Source organism: Cimex lectularius, unplaced genomic scaffold (genome assembly GCF_000648675.2).
Source record: "Cimex lectularius strain Harlan isolate CLEC.00 unplaced genomic scaffold, Clec_2.1 scaffold167, whole genome shotgun sequence".
Classification (NCBI taxonomy): domain Eukaryota; kingdom Metazoa; phylum Arthropoda; class Insecta; order Hemiptera; family Cimicidae; genus Cimex; species Cimex lectularius.
Genome location: NW_019392811.1, coordinates 297,521 through 313,610, shown reverse-complemented (window position 1 = coordinate 313,610; position 16,090 = coordinate 297,521). Strand labels below are relative to the sequence as shown.

Below are 16,090 nucleotides of genomic sequence, written 5' to 3'. Positions count from 1 at the left end.
TACGATTCTGGCAGACAAGCAACTTAAATTTTTCTAATTTTAATTAGTTGTTGATGTATATTTTGTTCGATCATTACATAACAAAACTTATCCAAAAAATCAATAGTCTCATTTGTTGCTGAGGTGTATTCCAAAACAAGTTCAGATGTGCTGTAACTTGGTTTTTGTTTACCAAGGTCAATTGTCACGCGCAATACCTCGAGAAGTACCTTGAAATCCTTAAATTACTTGTTATTTTGGATTGTAAATACCATTACGTAAATACCGTCATAAAGTGTAATAAACACATTTTACAAACTTTATGAAAGTCATTCTAGTAAAATTCCACAAATCGTTTACCTTTTCGGTTAAAACACAAAAAGAAAAGGTGAACGTAAAAAGTTTAACAGTTTCAATTTAATTATTTCAATTGTACACTAAAAGCAATTATTATAAGTTTATTTTTAGAAAACGGAAAACCAAATTATGTTGGATTGCAACTGCAATTGGAAATGCAACTCGTAAAACAGGATTTATTATGGTTAGAGTTGATCGGCCCAACGGTGTTTCTGTCTTCCTATCTATTTAAATATGATTGATTTATGATGAAATATTGACAGTGCTATATCACCTTTGATTGGATTATCAGAAAATTAATGTATGATGTATGTTTTTCTAATCCTTAAAGATTATGCGTTGGTGAATCATTAATTATTAGACATTGTACTGTCTGTGGTACAGTTTTCAATTTTGAATTTTATTCAAAAAACGAAACATTTTTTAAAGTTTTTTGGGGTGGATAATTTGAATATGACAAAACATGGCAAATATAAAATAGAAATCCATTCATCTATAGGACCACGTATGTATTTTGGATTTTATAATTGGTAAAAATTATTTGTTTAGGATTATAAATATTTTGAATTATTAGCATCCATCAAGCACTTATTCTATTGTTTATAGTAAACCTATGCCTGTTCAACATGAACATTTTAAGTTTTCCATATAAGAAATTTCTCATCCCATCGTTGTTTTTAGATCAGTTTAAATTTTGATTTAATAAATATTGGTTAGTTTGCATTAGATGACATACTTTGATGACATTCTATAGGCATTTATCTATAATCCTCTTATCGGTTTTCGACTGGAACAATTTATTTAAAATATTTGATAATATATTTCACTTTCACTAAAGTTGAGATTGTACAAATTTTTATGTATTTAAAGTTTCAACTAAGGTATTGAAAAAATGTCTTTTATATAATTTAAATTAGAAAAACTTCCAAATCTATTCATATATATCTATAGGACTATTTTGAATGAGACAAATTACTTTGGCAAACTTAAATTATTACAACGCTGAAGTCCTTCCATATTTTTCTAAAAAAAAAAAAAGCCAGAGGCAATACAATTGTCAAATCATCACATTCATCTGTAGATATGATTACATTTTATGCAAAATATTTGTTTACTGATGATTTGAAACAATTTATATTATTTCTTGTTTAAAACTAATCTGGTATCAAGTATACAGCATGCTTACAAATTCAGGATTGTCTTATAGTTCCTTTATTATCTATACAGCAGTTATCAGTTTTTAATTAAAATCATTTCTGTGGAAAATTTGGATTAATAAATTCATTGAAGCCTTTCCTTATATATTCCATTATGTATAGGCGGCCACTTATCGGTTTTGTATCGGCAAAATTACTTTAAATAATTTTATTTCTCTACCTTTCCATGAACATAAGTTTATATATTTCAAAACTTTTATATTATTTACATTTAAAAATACATTGAACTTCTTCTACAGACGTTTCTTTATAGGCCTGTTATCGGTTTTTGAGATGGAATAATTTATTTCAATAATTTGAGTTATTGGAAATCTGTTTCACTCTTGGATCGGAAATAATATTTTGATTAATTGAAATTAGGAAAACGCCTATAGTTAATTTAAATTTCAAAAATTGTCGTGCCTTAGAATTCATTGTCTGTTTACTAGGTCTGTTTACTTACTCGATTGGGAAAAATTCTTTGACTAATACAAATTTTAATTCGAAACCTAAAAACTCTTTTATTGACATTCACAGTTTCTAGGTCTGTTTAAACTACTGGGTTTTGAAATTTTCTATGCCTAATATAAATTATGAAAAACCATACGCCTTTTTATGATTTAGTCTAGAACAGTTTATTCGGATAATACATACATTAAAAGCATTGAACCCTCTACTATAAATATTTTACAGCACCTAACTGTTTTATGGTAAAAACCTTTTTGAATAATTTGAATCATTAAGAACTTCTAAGCCTAACTCTAGAGGTCAATTTTCTACTTTTCAATAGATTTTCCATTTTATGCCTTTCCATACACTTTCCATTTTGTGCCTTTCCCTAGATTTTTCATTTTCTTCCTTTCCAAAGCTATTCGAGTTTCTGCCCACCATATATTTTCCATTTGCGGCCCTTCCATAGACGTGAAATTTTCCGAATTTCCTTTTCGGCTTTTTCCATTCCCCTATTCCATAGACTTTGCATTTTGTGCTTTTCCCCAGATTTTTCATTTTCTACCTTCCCATAGATTTTCCTTTTGCTGCCCTTTCATAGACGTTGAATTTTGTGCCTTTCCATAGATTTTTAATTTTTTGTCTATCAGTAGATTTTCCATTTTCTGCCTTTCCATATATTTTTCAGTTTCTGCCTACCGTAAATTTTCCATTTGCTGCCCTTCTTAGACGTTAATTTTTTTATCTTTCCATTGTCTCCATTTTCTGCCTGCCCATAGCTTTTCCAGTTTCTGCCTTTCAATAATTTTTTCCATTTGCTGCCCCACCATAGACGTTAAACTTTCTGCTCATGTATACTTTCCAGTCTCCGCCTTTTCCATACATTTTCTGTTTCTGTTATTTCATATACTTTCCATTTTCTTTTGGCCTATTTTCATTTCTGGATTAGGAAAATTCCTTATTAAAATTATAAGAAATTCTGAGCTTTCCAATGACCATTAGCCGTCAATAGGAAAATTTTCACTGTTGGATTGGTAACATTTCTTAGCGTAATACAAAATAAAAACATCTAAACATTTTTCATAGTCATTTCACAGTCGATTCGTTTAGTTTTCGATAAGGGAAATTTTAAGTTATAACAACTTCTAGGCCCACCCATAGGCTTCACTGTAGTGAGGTTTCACTAAATTTTATAAATTTCACTTATTGATTTGAAATATTTCTATGTATAATTTAAATTGTAATAATTTCTATACCTCCTTATAGAAATTCACTGACTACATGTCAGTTTCCACCATTGAATAGGGGTTTTCTTTGTATAATGTAAATTTTGAACATTTCTAAGTAGACTTTGACCTTTAATACCCATAGACCTTGAAGTCTTTCCATGTTTTAGTTATGTTATTTGTTATTGTATGAAGTTTAAAATTTTGAAACCCAGTATGTTGTTTGTATGCATGCCCACGAGGCCAATTTCTTGCCAGATTGATGGCGACGTAGTCCGAATGCGATAACATGCCGAGTAAATATGTCTTATCTCTCATTGTCTTCGGACTTCAACCTGGTGCAATTTATGTAGAAAAACACCCAGGGCCGTCAACAGTATTCCATATCGATTCGGCGGGCCGACAACTGTTGAGAGCGGCCATCTTGCGGCCCCCTACTCAATCCTCAACAGCTATGACCGGGATATCACCCTGTCCTTTTTTTTATTTTTAGACATAACTCTTGGCAGCATTCAAGCCAAAAATTTTCAACGCTTAGAAATAGTTTGAGCCCGAGATCGCCTTAAGCCGCACGACCGAGGCGTGAGCTTGGACGGAAGTGAACATTGCCTCGAACTTCAACGAATCCAAAGTCCGACTTGCCCTCTGTGAACTGCCTGGTTGTGTGAACATTCCAATTTTTTCAGTTTTTAAGTGCTGTGAAATTAAAATGGCTCTAAACAGACAAGAACGTGAGTGTATCTTAACTGAACTTGTAATTATCCAAATATGCATTTACTTTAGAGCAATGCCATATTATTATTTTTTATTTTTCTTCAGAATACGACGGTTGTTCTTAATACTCTGAAGAATAATTAAGAGTATGGAAAGTATTTTTGGTTCGTTTTGTGGAAGGAAGCTCTGCCAATTCAAATGGCATTGATGCTTTTTAAATAGCCTCATTTTCCTTTTCAAAAAAATTCTTACGTCTTTGTTTCAAATTGCATATGCTAAATAACAAAAATTTAAAGTTCTGATTTAGAACAAACAACCTTACGGTTTGACAACACCTTGATATTTTTCCATTTTGGTATTTAATTCCATTTCAATTTGAATTGAATAAAAGTCCTATCATGCAGTGCGATCTTATATTTCTTGTTGAAAACACCCAAATTCAGTGTCTTTTTGGGAATTTTTTTTGTAAAAAAAATGTGCACAGGCAGACGTTAAACGTTATCTTCCCTCGTGGTATTTATATAATTAATGCTTGCCAGACTCTAATGTCTCTGACCTGAGGTATTTCCTTGCCAAGTTAACTCGATATATAGGCATACATTAAGCCGCGGGTAAATGCTTACAACTGGACCCCAGAATCTTTTGATATAATATATATTTATTTTTGCATAATAAAAAAATAAAAATATATATAAAACTGTATCCTTTAGAACAACTGCACTTCGTTGAAAACATTACTTAATAAGATAGCGATGCTTTGAAGTAAAATTCATGATTACCTACCTACGCCACATATACAATTTTAAAAACACGCACAAACAAACAATCGAACAAATATACATATACAACATTAAAAATACAGTATGAGCTAGAACTCTTGTGATAGCTGGAAAAGATTAATAACGTCATGTTCAATTCTATTTCGAACAAATGGTCATTTTAAAGTTTCAGGCAGTTCAAATATCATGGTTCCTGAAATTCCTTTTCAGTTGCACAGGGACGCATTTAAATGTTTATATTTTTTATTGTATTTAAATGTATGTTTGGTTTTATGAAAAGGGTAAGAATACATTTGGTATTTCATTGAGAAAATAGTTTTTAGAAATCTAAGTGGGGGTATTTTATCAGGCAGCGCAATGTGCAATTTCATTCTAGCTTTCTGGAAAGTATGCATAAATTTTTGTTTATGTCGTATTCTGTACTTTATATTCAGATTGTTTTTGTTTTTTCATATTTTACTCCATTTTTGAAAGAAAGGCAATTAATTTTTCGCAATTATTTTTATGTTTTCCAAGCTGTAATAAAGCGTAAAACATTCCTCCTCGCCAAGACGCCTTTAACATAAAAATAGTTGAGCAAAAAAGTCATCCCTACTGTATTAATTATTCGTTTTATTTTTATCTCTGCTCATTTCACACGAGACCAAGAGAGTAATTCTTTTCAAATTAAGAACTACTGTTAATTTCAAGTCTAACATATTTTTCGGGGATGATTTTCGCCAGATTAAATTTTTTCAAGTTTCAAAAAAGCAAAAAAAACTGCTGTCTTGAGCTTAAACGTGTACATTTAGGCTTGGAGAGATTTAAATAGAGGATGTGTATTTCCGTATCGTATTATAAATTCTGACAATCCCGTTCGAAAATATTCCAGAAGTGCTAATAAATGTCACCTCCTAAAATTAGGCCCTGTCGAAGGCTAAGGTCCCTGGTGCTGTTTTCCTCCGGAGCGCAATTTATAATTCCCTCGGTCACATTTGGTCGGTGGTTTTGGCTTTATTTTTAAGACTAACCTTCAAGGCTTCAGCTATTGTGTCCGTGTGGGAACTATTACAATTCTCGTTGTGAACTACACAAATGATTACAGAAATAGATTTAATACTGTGTAGATGTTTAATTATATCTATAAGTACAAATAATCGCATTTTGCACTAAAGGATTAACCTTTTTTTATTCTATGTATTTAATATAACTACAAATATTGTATCAGATAAATATTTTCATACATGCTGAATTTGTGGTTTGAGACTCTAATAGAAGTTGCCCAGTGACAACACTCCTTCACAGAGAAACCTCGTCAATCTTCAATTAATGAGTTCTCGGGACCACTTTTGCTTCAGTCGTCTTGAAGAATTTTCTGACAGGGTTGGAAATGATAAATGTCGTACTAGTAGATTATTGTGGATGTTCAGTGATTGCTGAATTTTTTGTAGTGGATTTTGATGACGTACACACGTCGTGTATAGTGTAATTTTGAAACATAAAAAGAAGCATTTATAATTTGACGGAGAATTTTAGACTGAATTGATTGGAGCTATTGAGAATTGAATCCTACAACCGTATGCCCAAAAACATCTTATCATTGTTCTGTAAATGAAAAGTTTGATTTTGGGTCAAGTAGTCTTTTTAAAAATTTATAACGTCGGTTTGTTTCTCGTCTTTTCCAGTCTTATGTCAGACATTTATCCATGAAAAGTCCAAGATAAGGTCAGGGGTCGGCATTGGGGTCCCATTTATACGGGAGGACAGACATTTCTATGCAAGGTAAAATTTATCTGTGCGCTTTTCGTTAGGTTTATTTTCATTCTGTACTTTGTTAAACGTACTGTTAATTCATTGAGCTGTTGAGCGTTTATGGATGGGTCCGAATTACTTGTAAGAATCGCTGTATCATCAGCGAACGTATTTGTTAAAAGTTAACGTGTATACCAATATCTGCAGTGTATGTTGGAAAATGAAATGGGCCAAGTATACTTCTCTGAGGAACACCCACCCTAATACGTATGTAAGGTAAGAATTCAGTTCCCTGACGGACTCGGCAAATTCGGTCCGTCAGATATGATCTCAGTACGTTTGAGGGAGAATGTTCTTCAGTTTCCATAGCAAGCCCGAGTGCCAGGGAAGGTCTGTTCTAAATCAAGAAAAACACCCAAGCGATGATGTTTTTGTTCAAGGGAAGAGATGATATCAGCTGTCACAATAAATTTGATGGGTTGTCGTGTGAAATGAGCGAAATACAAACGGATGATCTGTAATAATATTAGAATATTCAGTTATGGGCAATAATCGTCGGATAAGTAGTTTTTCTAGAATTTTGGCAGGGATATGTAGACTAATGGGGAGAATACTAGGAAGATGAGAAGATTTATTTGGCCTAGTTTAGGATTAACCTATTTATTATTCTTTCTATATAAGTACAGAATTGATTGTTGAATGTCGTGAATCTATATTACAAACTTTCCAATTTGTCGCGGATTTTTTATCCCTTTTATTTAAACGATTTTAGTGTCATAATATTCGTAACATGCAACGTTCTACATTAAAACCCTTGCAACAATTATAGTTATTTGACTGTAACTCTGTTCATGAATAATTTGCGTCTCTTCATATGATTTTTCTCCCTGTGGTGATCGATACCGCGCCGTCTAATTTGCTATGCCAGGCTCCTAATTAGTTTTGGATAGATGGCCACGAGGCGTAACAACGAAGAGGAAAAATTTATACGTCCACTTAACCAAGGAAATAGAAATTGTTGGACTAGTTAAAACATAAAGGGGAAAAGAGATCTTTCTCGCCGCCATGCTAATAAGTGCATTGTACCTTGCCAGGTCGCTAATTAAAAACTGGCCGACTGATTGATCTCGAGGAAGATTTTATGGCAAAGCACTAATAATTAGTCTGTTACAAATTCACTAAGTGTCTCATGAAAAACGATGAAAATGTGCACAATACTTAATTTCAATTACGTATTTATACTTCCCACATCCGTTCGTTGCCTTCAATGTAAGACTTAATAATTTCTTTGGTAATTTATCCTAATAGCACTTCCAGAAAAAGAAGAATAGAATGGAATAGAATATTTTTTATTCGTGAACTATTTTTAATTTTACATGCGGCCTACATCTATTAGTCTCAAAAAATTAAATTAACGTCATTCACCAATTCTTTTTTATATTGATTTACTCGCAGTGATGATATGTTTGCTGGCAATTTATTTAATGCCAATAAATTCAAAACAGTAATATTTATTTATGAGGATTATGCTATATATAGGAAAAAGAGATTGTAGTTTTTATAAAAAATAAAATAATGACTCTGATAACACCGTACATCCTCATAAACCTTTTTTCAATTATATGTTTATCCCTTATATGAAAGTCATTTCCTTACACCAGCTAGGCATAGCTCATGACTCCATGGAAAGTGTACTCGTCGCACACCAAGTGAACCGGTATCTCTAATTTTAACCATTAAAAAATAAAGGGATGAGCATTTACTGGCATTTTCTTTTTTATGTTCAGACCAGGATAAGTGATTATAAATCAAAACCCCTCGGATTTTACACCTATCAATATGAGATTTTTTTTTCATTTTCATCATTTAATGATTCATTCATTGACATGCAGATTTTTTCCAAACCATTGAGTCATGTTACTTAAGGTGTTTTCTGTAGTACAGATGATTGTTGTCATCACCGGAGACTACAAAAGGTGAATCATCCGCAAATTGAAACATGGTGACATTTTCTATTTCAGGGGTAATACATTTGCTCAAATCAATACGTTCATTAAATAAGAGTGAACCCTGTGGCCCTCCATGTTCAACTAAATAATCCCCTGAGTCTTTGTTTTCCCTTTGACACACTGAAACCTATTTGAAAAACTTTTACAGAAGTCATGGGCAACACCCCTTACTCCACGTGCGTCTAGCTTTCGAAATAAAGCAGCATGAGTCCACTATACGAAACGCTTTACGCAAATCAGTCGTCACAATTTGAACAAGTGGACTTTTTCTAATTTTGGGTTTACACATTTTATTAGGTCGGTCAGCATGTCAGCACTATTTACTCAGTCCGGAAACCAATTTACTTAGAAAGCTTCGTTGGAATTTAAAAAATGTAGCAAACTGTTATTATACAAGGACTTATATTTTTTAGATAGAATTGGTACAAGAGTACAATCGATAACTATTGGACTAATCTGTTGCCAACTACCGTTATATGTTGGTGTAACAATACATTGGTTTATAGCTTTAAAGAACAAATAAAGCGTAAATTTTGTTTCATTAATGTAGTTTATTTTATACACAGAACGAGAAAATCCTTCCAAGGTAGAATAATCGAGATAAACTGCTGAGTGCATTTTATCTTCTCTATACACGCCATATGTAAGGAGTCTTGCTTAAAAAATACGCCTACATCTGGCGACCAGGTGTGCGACAAGATTCTTTCGCTGAGAAGTTCACTATTTAACTATTGGACCGATTTAGAGTTCAATTTTCTAGTCAATACGTAAGCTCAGGATCTTCAATTTTATAAGAAAAGAAGCTTCTCGCTATCTCCAGGGGTTTGAGCAGGTTGAGGCAAGGCAATAAAACGCACCTCTGGAAATGGCTAAAAAAATCGAGGAAAGACAGATCAAAATGATCGGAAACAACCAAATTATGCTAGTCTAAGCGACATTTTTGCAGTGTTATTAGTTTTAGGTCTACCAAACCTGGGATAGCCTAGTGCTCTTAAGAATTGCATGAACCCTTGATTTTATTAATAAAAGCAGATTTATGATGAATTTCAAATACGGCTTCAATATGACATTGAATTCGAGCTCGAAAAGTTTGAATTATTCGAACCAAAAAAGTAGGATATACAGACAAAAATGATAGGAATCTTAGTGCTTCACCTCCCAGGCCTCATGAAATAATTTCACAACTGTCACATGATTGCAGTTTGATGTTGAAAACCTGTACCTGATAAGTTTGAGTACGTTCCATAAAATTCTAGATTGATATTATTTCGTCTTAGTATTAAAAGCCTTCTTCAATTCAGTGAGAATGATAAATGAGAGGTTCTAAATATAATAACGAAAGGTTGATACGTTGGCCAAAGACGGGGCCAACATGGACTCTCTAGGTGCCCCTACCTTAGCATATTCCTACAAAAAAGAATATATTTTAAAATGGATGAGGCACGAAAAGATTCGTTGAAGGGCCATCCGCAAAACTTACAAATGAATTACTGGAAGACAACCACAAATGCTCCAGGATTCTGGTTGAAATCCTGACAGAGAACTGCCACCTAAGAAAGCATTTGCACCGGATAGGAGTACAGACAGATGAAACACTGTGCAGATACTGCCAGGAAGAGGAGACCGCAGAACACATTTTATGTTTCTATGAAGGTCTATGTAGGTGCAGGTTCTTGCAATCACAAGCAAGATCCTACTTTAAGGAGCCGCTGGTAAGGCTATGGAGGTTGATTAACAACCTGAAGCCTGGCCAGTGATTTATAAAAAACGGGAGCACAATAGACCTACTCAGGTCGAGGTGCATAAGGCCCTTGTGGCCGTATCTTTTATCTTTACCCTATCCCCATCCCCAGAGGTAATAATTAATAATAATTTTAATTTTTATATTTATATCAGGTAAATTTAAAAAATTGAATCCTATGTCTTTTAATAGTTATTAGCATATTCGTAGCACATTTCCTCAATTAATTATACAATATTGAATGCAATTGGTTTTAAAACAGTATGATTAGAGGCTACAGGACCTAGAGGATAATGTTTTCTGGGTTGGCATATGTAGTTATTTCCTCCCACCTGTACTTTTTTGACGACACCACGTTTATTATTTGTGGTTTTACGATCACAAGAAGTGGATTGCAGTGAAAACGTCGGTCCGCGTATCTAATCGCGTCTGACAGACCAAAACAGCGAGGATAGGTGGACTAGGACTGACAAGTTCGTCACCCCTACAGGACCTGAGCAGGAAATTTCACAATTTATTCTACCCTTACTTCGTATTTGACACCATCGATGGTAATGCATAATTCCACGATTCCCACCCAGCCCACAGTCGAGCTTCACTGATAACCCCGTTTACGGATTAAGAGCAGGCCCCCTCTTTAGAACGAACAGGTTTTTTCTCGGATCTGGAGGGGTTCGAACCGTGGTGGGAGAAGGACGGCAGACACGTTGCACTATCTTCAACATTTCTCCTTTCTTGCTTAAGCTAGTAGTAGTTCCGCGGTACAAGATGGTGAAGAAGACAAGACAGAACGGTAGTTACGTCGCAGTGGATCTTCCCCCCAGGGGTCCAGGTAAAACGACTCAAACTACATTGAGCCTTGGCTGTCTGCCTAGAAATCATAAAAATAACATTTAACACTAAAAAATTCTTTCAAAAAAGATATTAGTATAAGCCTTTCAGCATTTTATCAAAAATTTTATATTAACTCAAGAGTTCTTATGATCATTAAACTCTCCCCAGATTGGATTTCCTTGAGTTATTCGCACATATGGCCTTTTTCTTCTGTTGAAATAACTTCTATTGAAATGTTCCTACTAGGTGATCTATAAAACATATATTTGAACGTTTTCCGTAATTGACTTTTTTTGCATTTTTTGTAAGACTAGAATGAAACCACTCTTTTGCACCACCTACTCGTTTTACTGCGAGGAGTGAAACCAGCCCGACCATGAACTTGATTAGTATGTTACGCTAGAACTTAATATTCAATTGGTCCTCCAGTTTCTTTAGTGGGGTCGAGTTTCTGCACAAAATATTGCGTTTCTGTGCTGTCTTTTGTACGCTTCTTGTATTGTTAAAACTGGAAAGTTATCCCGTTTGTTTTTACTTTACAGTCGTTTCATGAGGCCCAAGAGTCAGTGTTATTTGACAAAAATATCTTTTAAAAATCTCCACATCAGCAACTGACAGCTGGTCTATAAGGCCAACTGGCCACTGTTGGAACCCGATGTTGGACCACTTTCTTAAACTGACATGAGGTCTCGCCAGGTTATTCCTCCCTACCTCCAGCTAGGCGATTAATTAAACCTGAGAAAAGTAGATTTTCCTCTTCTTTTTTTTTAAATCCCATTTTCTTTATTAGTTTCCCAACTTTTTATATTATTTCGTACACAGTTAGACGGTATGGATTAGGTTTATAATAGTTGTTACTGTTCTGTATATTCTTTTCTAATTATAAAGACTTGAAGGTACTTCTTGTACATTACTTTAACAAAATAATTGTAACGCTAATAACTATTTACTATAGCAGTAGAACACACAAGGAAGACTTTTACCAGTAATATAAAAAATAATTACGTTGTTTAATATATTAATTTGCCAGAGGTAATAGAGATTTCGTGAATTATCTTTACTGTATTGCTGCAATCGGTTAATTTTCTTCTTCGACTAGATAACATTTGTTGCAGAGACATCACACTTTTATTGAAATATCAGCAAACGTGTGCGTTTTTTCTTAAATTTTTGATCTTTTTCCCCTTTTTCTTTTATCTAATCTTTGGTTGAACCACAGTCGACGTAAATAAACCGACGGTAATTACAGTCGCAAATTACAAAATTGCATTTGATTCAATGGAGATACCACCTGTAAGAAGGGATTTTGAAAGAATGTTATAGGGCATAATTTCTGATTTCGCACGAGGTGATAGTGAAAAAACAAGTACAATATTTTTTCCCCAAACGATTTAACGTAGTAAAATAAAACATATAGAAATGGTTTTTATTAGTGCTGTTAATTACAACAAAACACACACACTCTCTCTCTCTCTCTCTCTCTCTCTCTCTCTCTCTCTCTCTCTCTATCTATCTATCTATCTATCTATCTATCTCTATCTATCTATCTATCTATCTATGTATATATCTCTTTCTCCATTTATATCTATCTATCCATCCAACCTTTCCTCCCTAACATTCATTCACTCAGTCCCACTCTCAAAATCTATTTCAAGCCCGAAATGCCTCTTTTTCTTGCTCTCTCTCCCTCACTCTCTTTCTCTATCTGGTCTCTCTTTCTTTATCACACTCCCTCTTCCTCTATCTAGCTCACTCTCTCTGGCTCTCTCTATCTATCCACCTTTCTTTGTAACTCTCTATCTCTTTCTCATTTTTTGTTATATCCATCCACCTTTCCTCCCTAACATTCATTAATTCACTCACTCCCACCGTCAAAATCTATTTCAAGCCCTAAGTGCCTCTTTTTCTCGCTCTCTCTCCCTCACTCTCTTTCTCTCTCTGGCTCTCTCTATCTATCCATCTTTCTTTCTAACTCTCTATCTCTTTCTCATTTTTTGGTATATCCAACCCTTTCCTCCCTAACACTCATTCATTCACTCATTACCATCCTGAAAATCTATCTCTTTTTCTCTCTTCCTCTCAGTCTCTCCCTTCCTTTCTCTATCTCACTATCTCTTTTCCACTCTCTGGCTCTCTCTTCTTGTTCTCTCTCTCTCTCTCTCTCTCTCTCTCTCTCTCTCTCTCTCTCTCTCTCTCTCTCCCTCCCCCTCAAATTTTGTTTATATATCCATCCATCCCTCACTCCTTTAAATTTTATAGTTTCCATAATGAAAAATGTTTTTCTCCGATTTGGTTTGTAATGACGATTATGTTTTTCTCTATATGTTGAAGTGATAAAATGTATTGGTAATAATTGACAGACACAAATGCATGTTTCTTGGTCGATCTACGTTTCATTTCATTGTCACTGTTTTGTTGTTTTTTAAATCTCGTGTTGGGTGATCAGGTAAAATTTCGCTAAGTACTTACTTAATTCCAAATTATTTGCGCTTATTCAATTTTTTTTCCAAACAAATTATTTATTAGAATCGTTTCCGAAACGAGGGAAAATCTGAATTGGCCAGGAGAATCCAATCGTTCAGATGCCCAATTAATTCACACTTATCATTGATCATTGACCTCGCCCACGCAATTTCTGCATCTACTGCGCCGTTTTTATCCGTCGGGTCTCGCGTTCAAAACCAACGTTATTTGTTTAGGTCGTTGATTTGTTTTTAGCCAATAAACTGTTTTTCATATTTACGCGAAACAGTCCAACCTTCCTCCTGTCCTTGAATACGTTTAAAATAACATTGGGATTATATTATTATATTTAGCGCCTAGGCGATTTTCAGATAATCCGGTCCCAAACCTACAAACCAACCTACATTAGAAAGATTTGTCTTGGTAGGCCAAAATAAAAAATTAAATCCATGCACCTATAACAAAATCTAACAAATTTTATGTTTATAGTTATTATAATTATTAAATTATTTTTCATCTCAACCAAGACCTTACACACAAAGAATAATTAATTGAAAGAAGTAATTTGGTCAATTAGACCACTAAAACATAATGAATTATTATTATTATTTTAGTTCCTGGCTTTAGCTTAGCTGTGGAAGCACTATCTTTTTTCTCACAACATTTTTTGAATGCAAAGATCAATAACATTGATAATTCACTATAATCCACGATCGTCCTCATATTTTCAAAAATATTTCGTTTGTTTTGCCCCTGGGTGGTAATTATCTTCATGGCCTTGTTTTATTTTGTACACTGTTGCGAATTTCTACAGTCAATAATTTATTTTTATCTGACCAAACGTGTTTTTTTCTTATACATATCTAGTTTTGATTTGGCTTTCTAAAACCTTTGTTTTTTTTAAATTTCCATCTTGTAATTTCAATACATGATAGGATATTATGAACAGTTTTGCTTACATTGTTATTTACACCGATGTTTAAATTATTGCATCCTTTGGTAGAAAATTACATAATAAAATGCTGTAGTGAATTTTTAAAAAAGTTAATAGACAGGAAGAACAATGAAATTTAGGATTTTCCTGTTGGACTACTATTGTACTGAACTATGACACTGTCACTAAATTCTAAGTAACAATTGCTTTTTTATTTGTTTCTAGTTGAGTCGCTGGTGTACTGGAGGGACCCCAAGAAATCCGGAGTCGTTTTTGGAGTCACCTTGCTCACCCTTATTGCTCTGACTATTTACTCACTTATTAGTGTATTGGCTTACTTATGCCTTCTTACAGTCCTTGGTACTATTTCCTTTAGAGTCTACAAAAGTATTATGCAAGCTGTGCAGAAAACATCCGATGGGCATCCCTTTAAGTATGTCATTAACATTATTATATCTTCAGTCATGTTTGTAACAAATTAAAATTGCAACCTGTTGTTTATTTTAAGGGAATTTCTTGATTATGACCTAACAGTACCAGAGGACAAAGTGAAGGAGGTGAGCTTGGCATTGGTGCAATATACCAACTCGAGTGTGGCAACTTTGAGATCACTCTTCCTTGTTGAGGACATTGTTGATTCGATCAAATTTGCTGTCGTTTTATGGGTCCTCACATACGTCGGAGCTTGCTTCAACGGCCTTACACTCATCATCCTTGGTAATTTATCAATTTACATTCTTATTTATTTGTATAAGAGTTTCTAATTGACAACTTCTTTGTACAGGTGTAGTTCTCTTGTTCACACTGCCAAAAGTTTATGAAAACAACAAAGAGCAAATTGATGTTTACATGAAAATTGCAATGGACAAGCTGTCTGTTGTCACTAACAAGTACGTGTAAAAGTTCTGTTATAAATTAATAATTAAGAATATACATACAATAGTTATTTAAAGAATTACTAGTGAATGCATTTTTATATCTTAAAGAAATAAGCTATATTGATAATTTGTAATATATAATCATTGTAGATATGGAGTTAATGTTATCTAATCATATTATTTTTTTTAAATTAGTTCCTTTTGAATGCTATTTCTCAAATATATTTTATAAATAACTTATTTACTGGTAAGTCAACATGTATTATTTGTTAATGATTTCATTGTGTTTTGACCAATTGCAGAGTGAAGACAATAGTCCCAGAAGGCAAAAAAGAAGAAAAGCCAAAAGACCAATAAAATGGATGTTATCAAATATAAATAAAAAGAAAGAACCCCTTTAACCTAAAAAAAAGAAACATTACATAATTTGGGAGCCGTAAAGCATTGTTTTAGATTTATAACATAAGTTTACATATAAATTTTGTATGTTCTTAAAGCATTGTTGGTCATAGGTTAAAGAAAGACCCAACAAAGGTACATTTTAAAAGATTATTGAAAATTTAATTTAAAAAAAAGATCCTTGTTTTATTGTATGGTTAGGGCAACAGTGGAATAGTAAATATAATACATTTAAGAAATTAAATTTAAAAAATTTGAAAGCCTGATGTTTTATAAGTATTGTGTAGGTGTTGCAAAGGGATTTGTACAGCTGCAACTTATTAATTTATTGTCACATATTTGCATGCCCTCCGCTACAGTTTTTTCGTTCTTTTTGTATGTTCAGGAAGAATTGTTAAGT

General features: G+C 33.5%; 1 protein-coding gene across 4 annotated transcripts in view; it reads left to right on the top strand.

Annotated features, from left to right (window-relative positions):
• The window catches only part of LOC106672447 (reticulon-1-A), a 32,545-nt gene extending 16,674 nt beyond the window's left edge, over positions 1-15,871 (top strand). For 2 of the 4 annotated variants that reach the window (XM_014403889.2, XM_014403890.2), the window contains exons 3-6: positions 14,639-14,846; positions 14,922-15,130; positions 15,198-15,303; positions 15,594-15,871. In XM_014403889.2, the coding sequence (XP_014259375.1) occupies positions 14,639-14,846; positions 14,922-15,130; positions 15,198-15,303; positions 15,594-15,648 (578 nt within the window). In that variant the 3' untranslated portion in view covers positions 15,649-15,871. Of the gene's footprint in view, positions 1-3,640; positions 3,940-10,842; positions 11,015-14,638; positions 14,847-14,921; positions 15,131-15,197; positions 15,304-15,593 lie in introns of those variants that run through there. The other 2 variants (XM_014403892.2, XM_014403891.2) reach the window with 2 other exon arrangements.
• Positions 15,872-16,090: the final 219 nt, after the last annotated feature.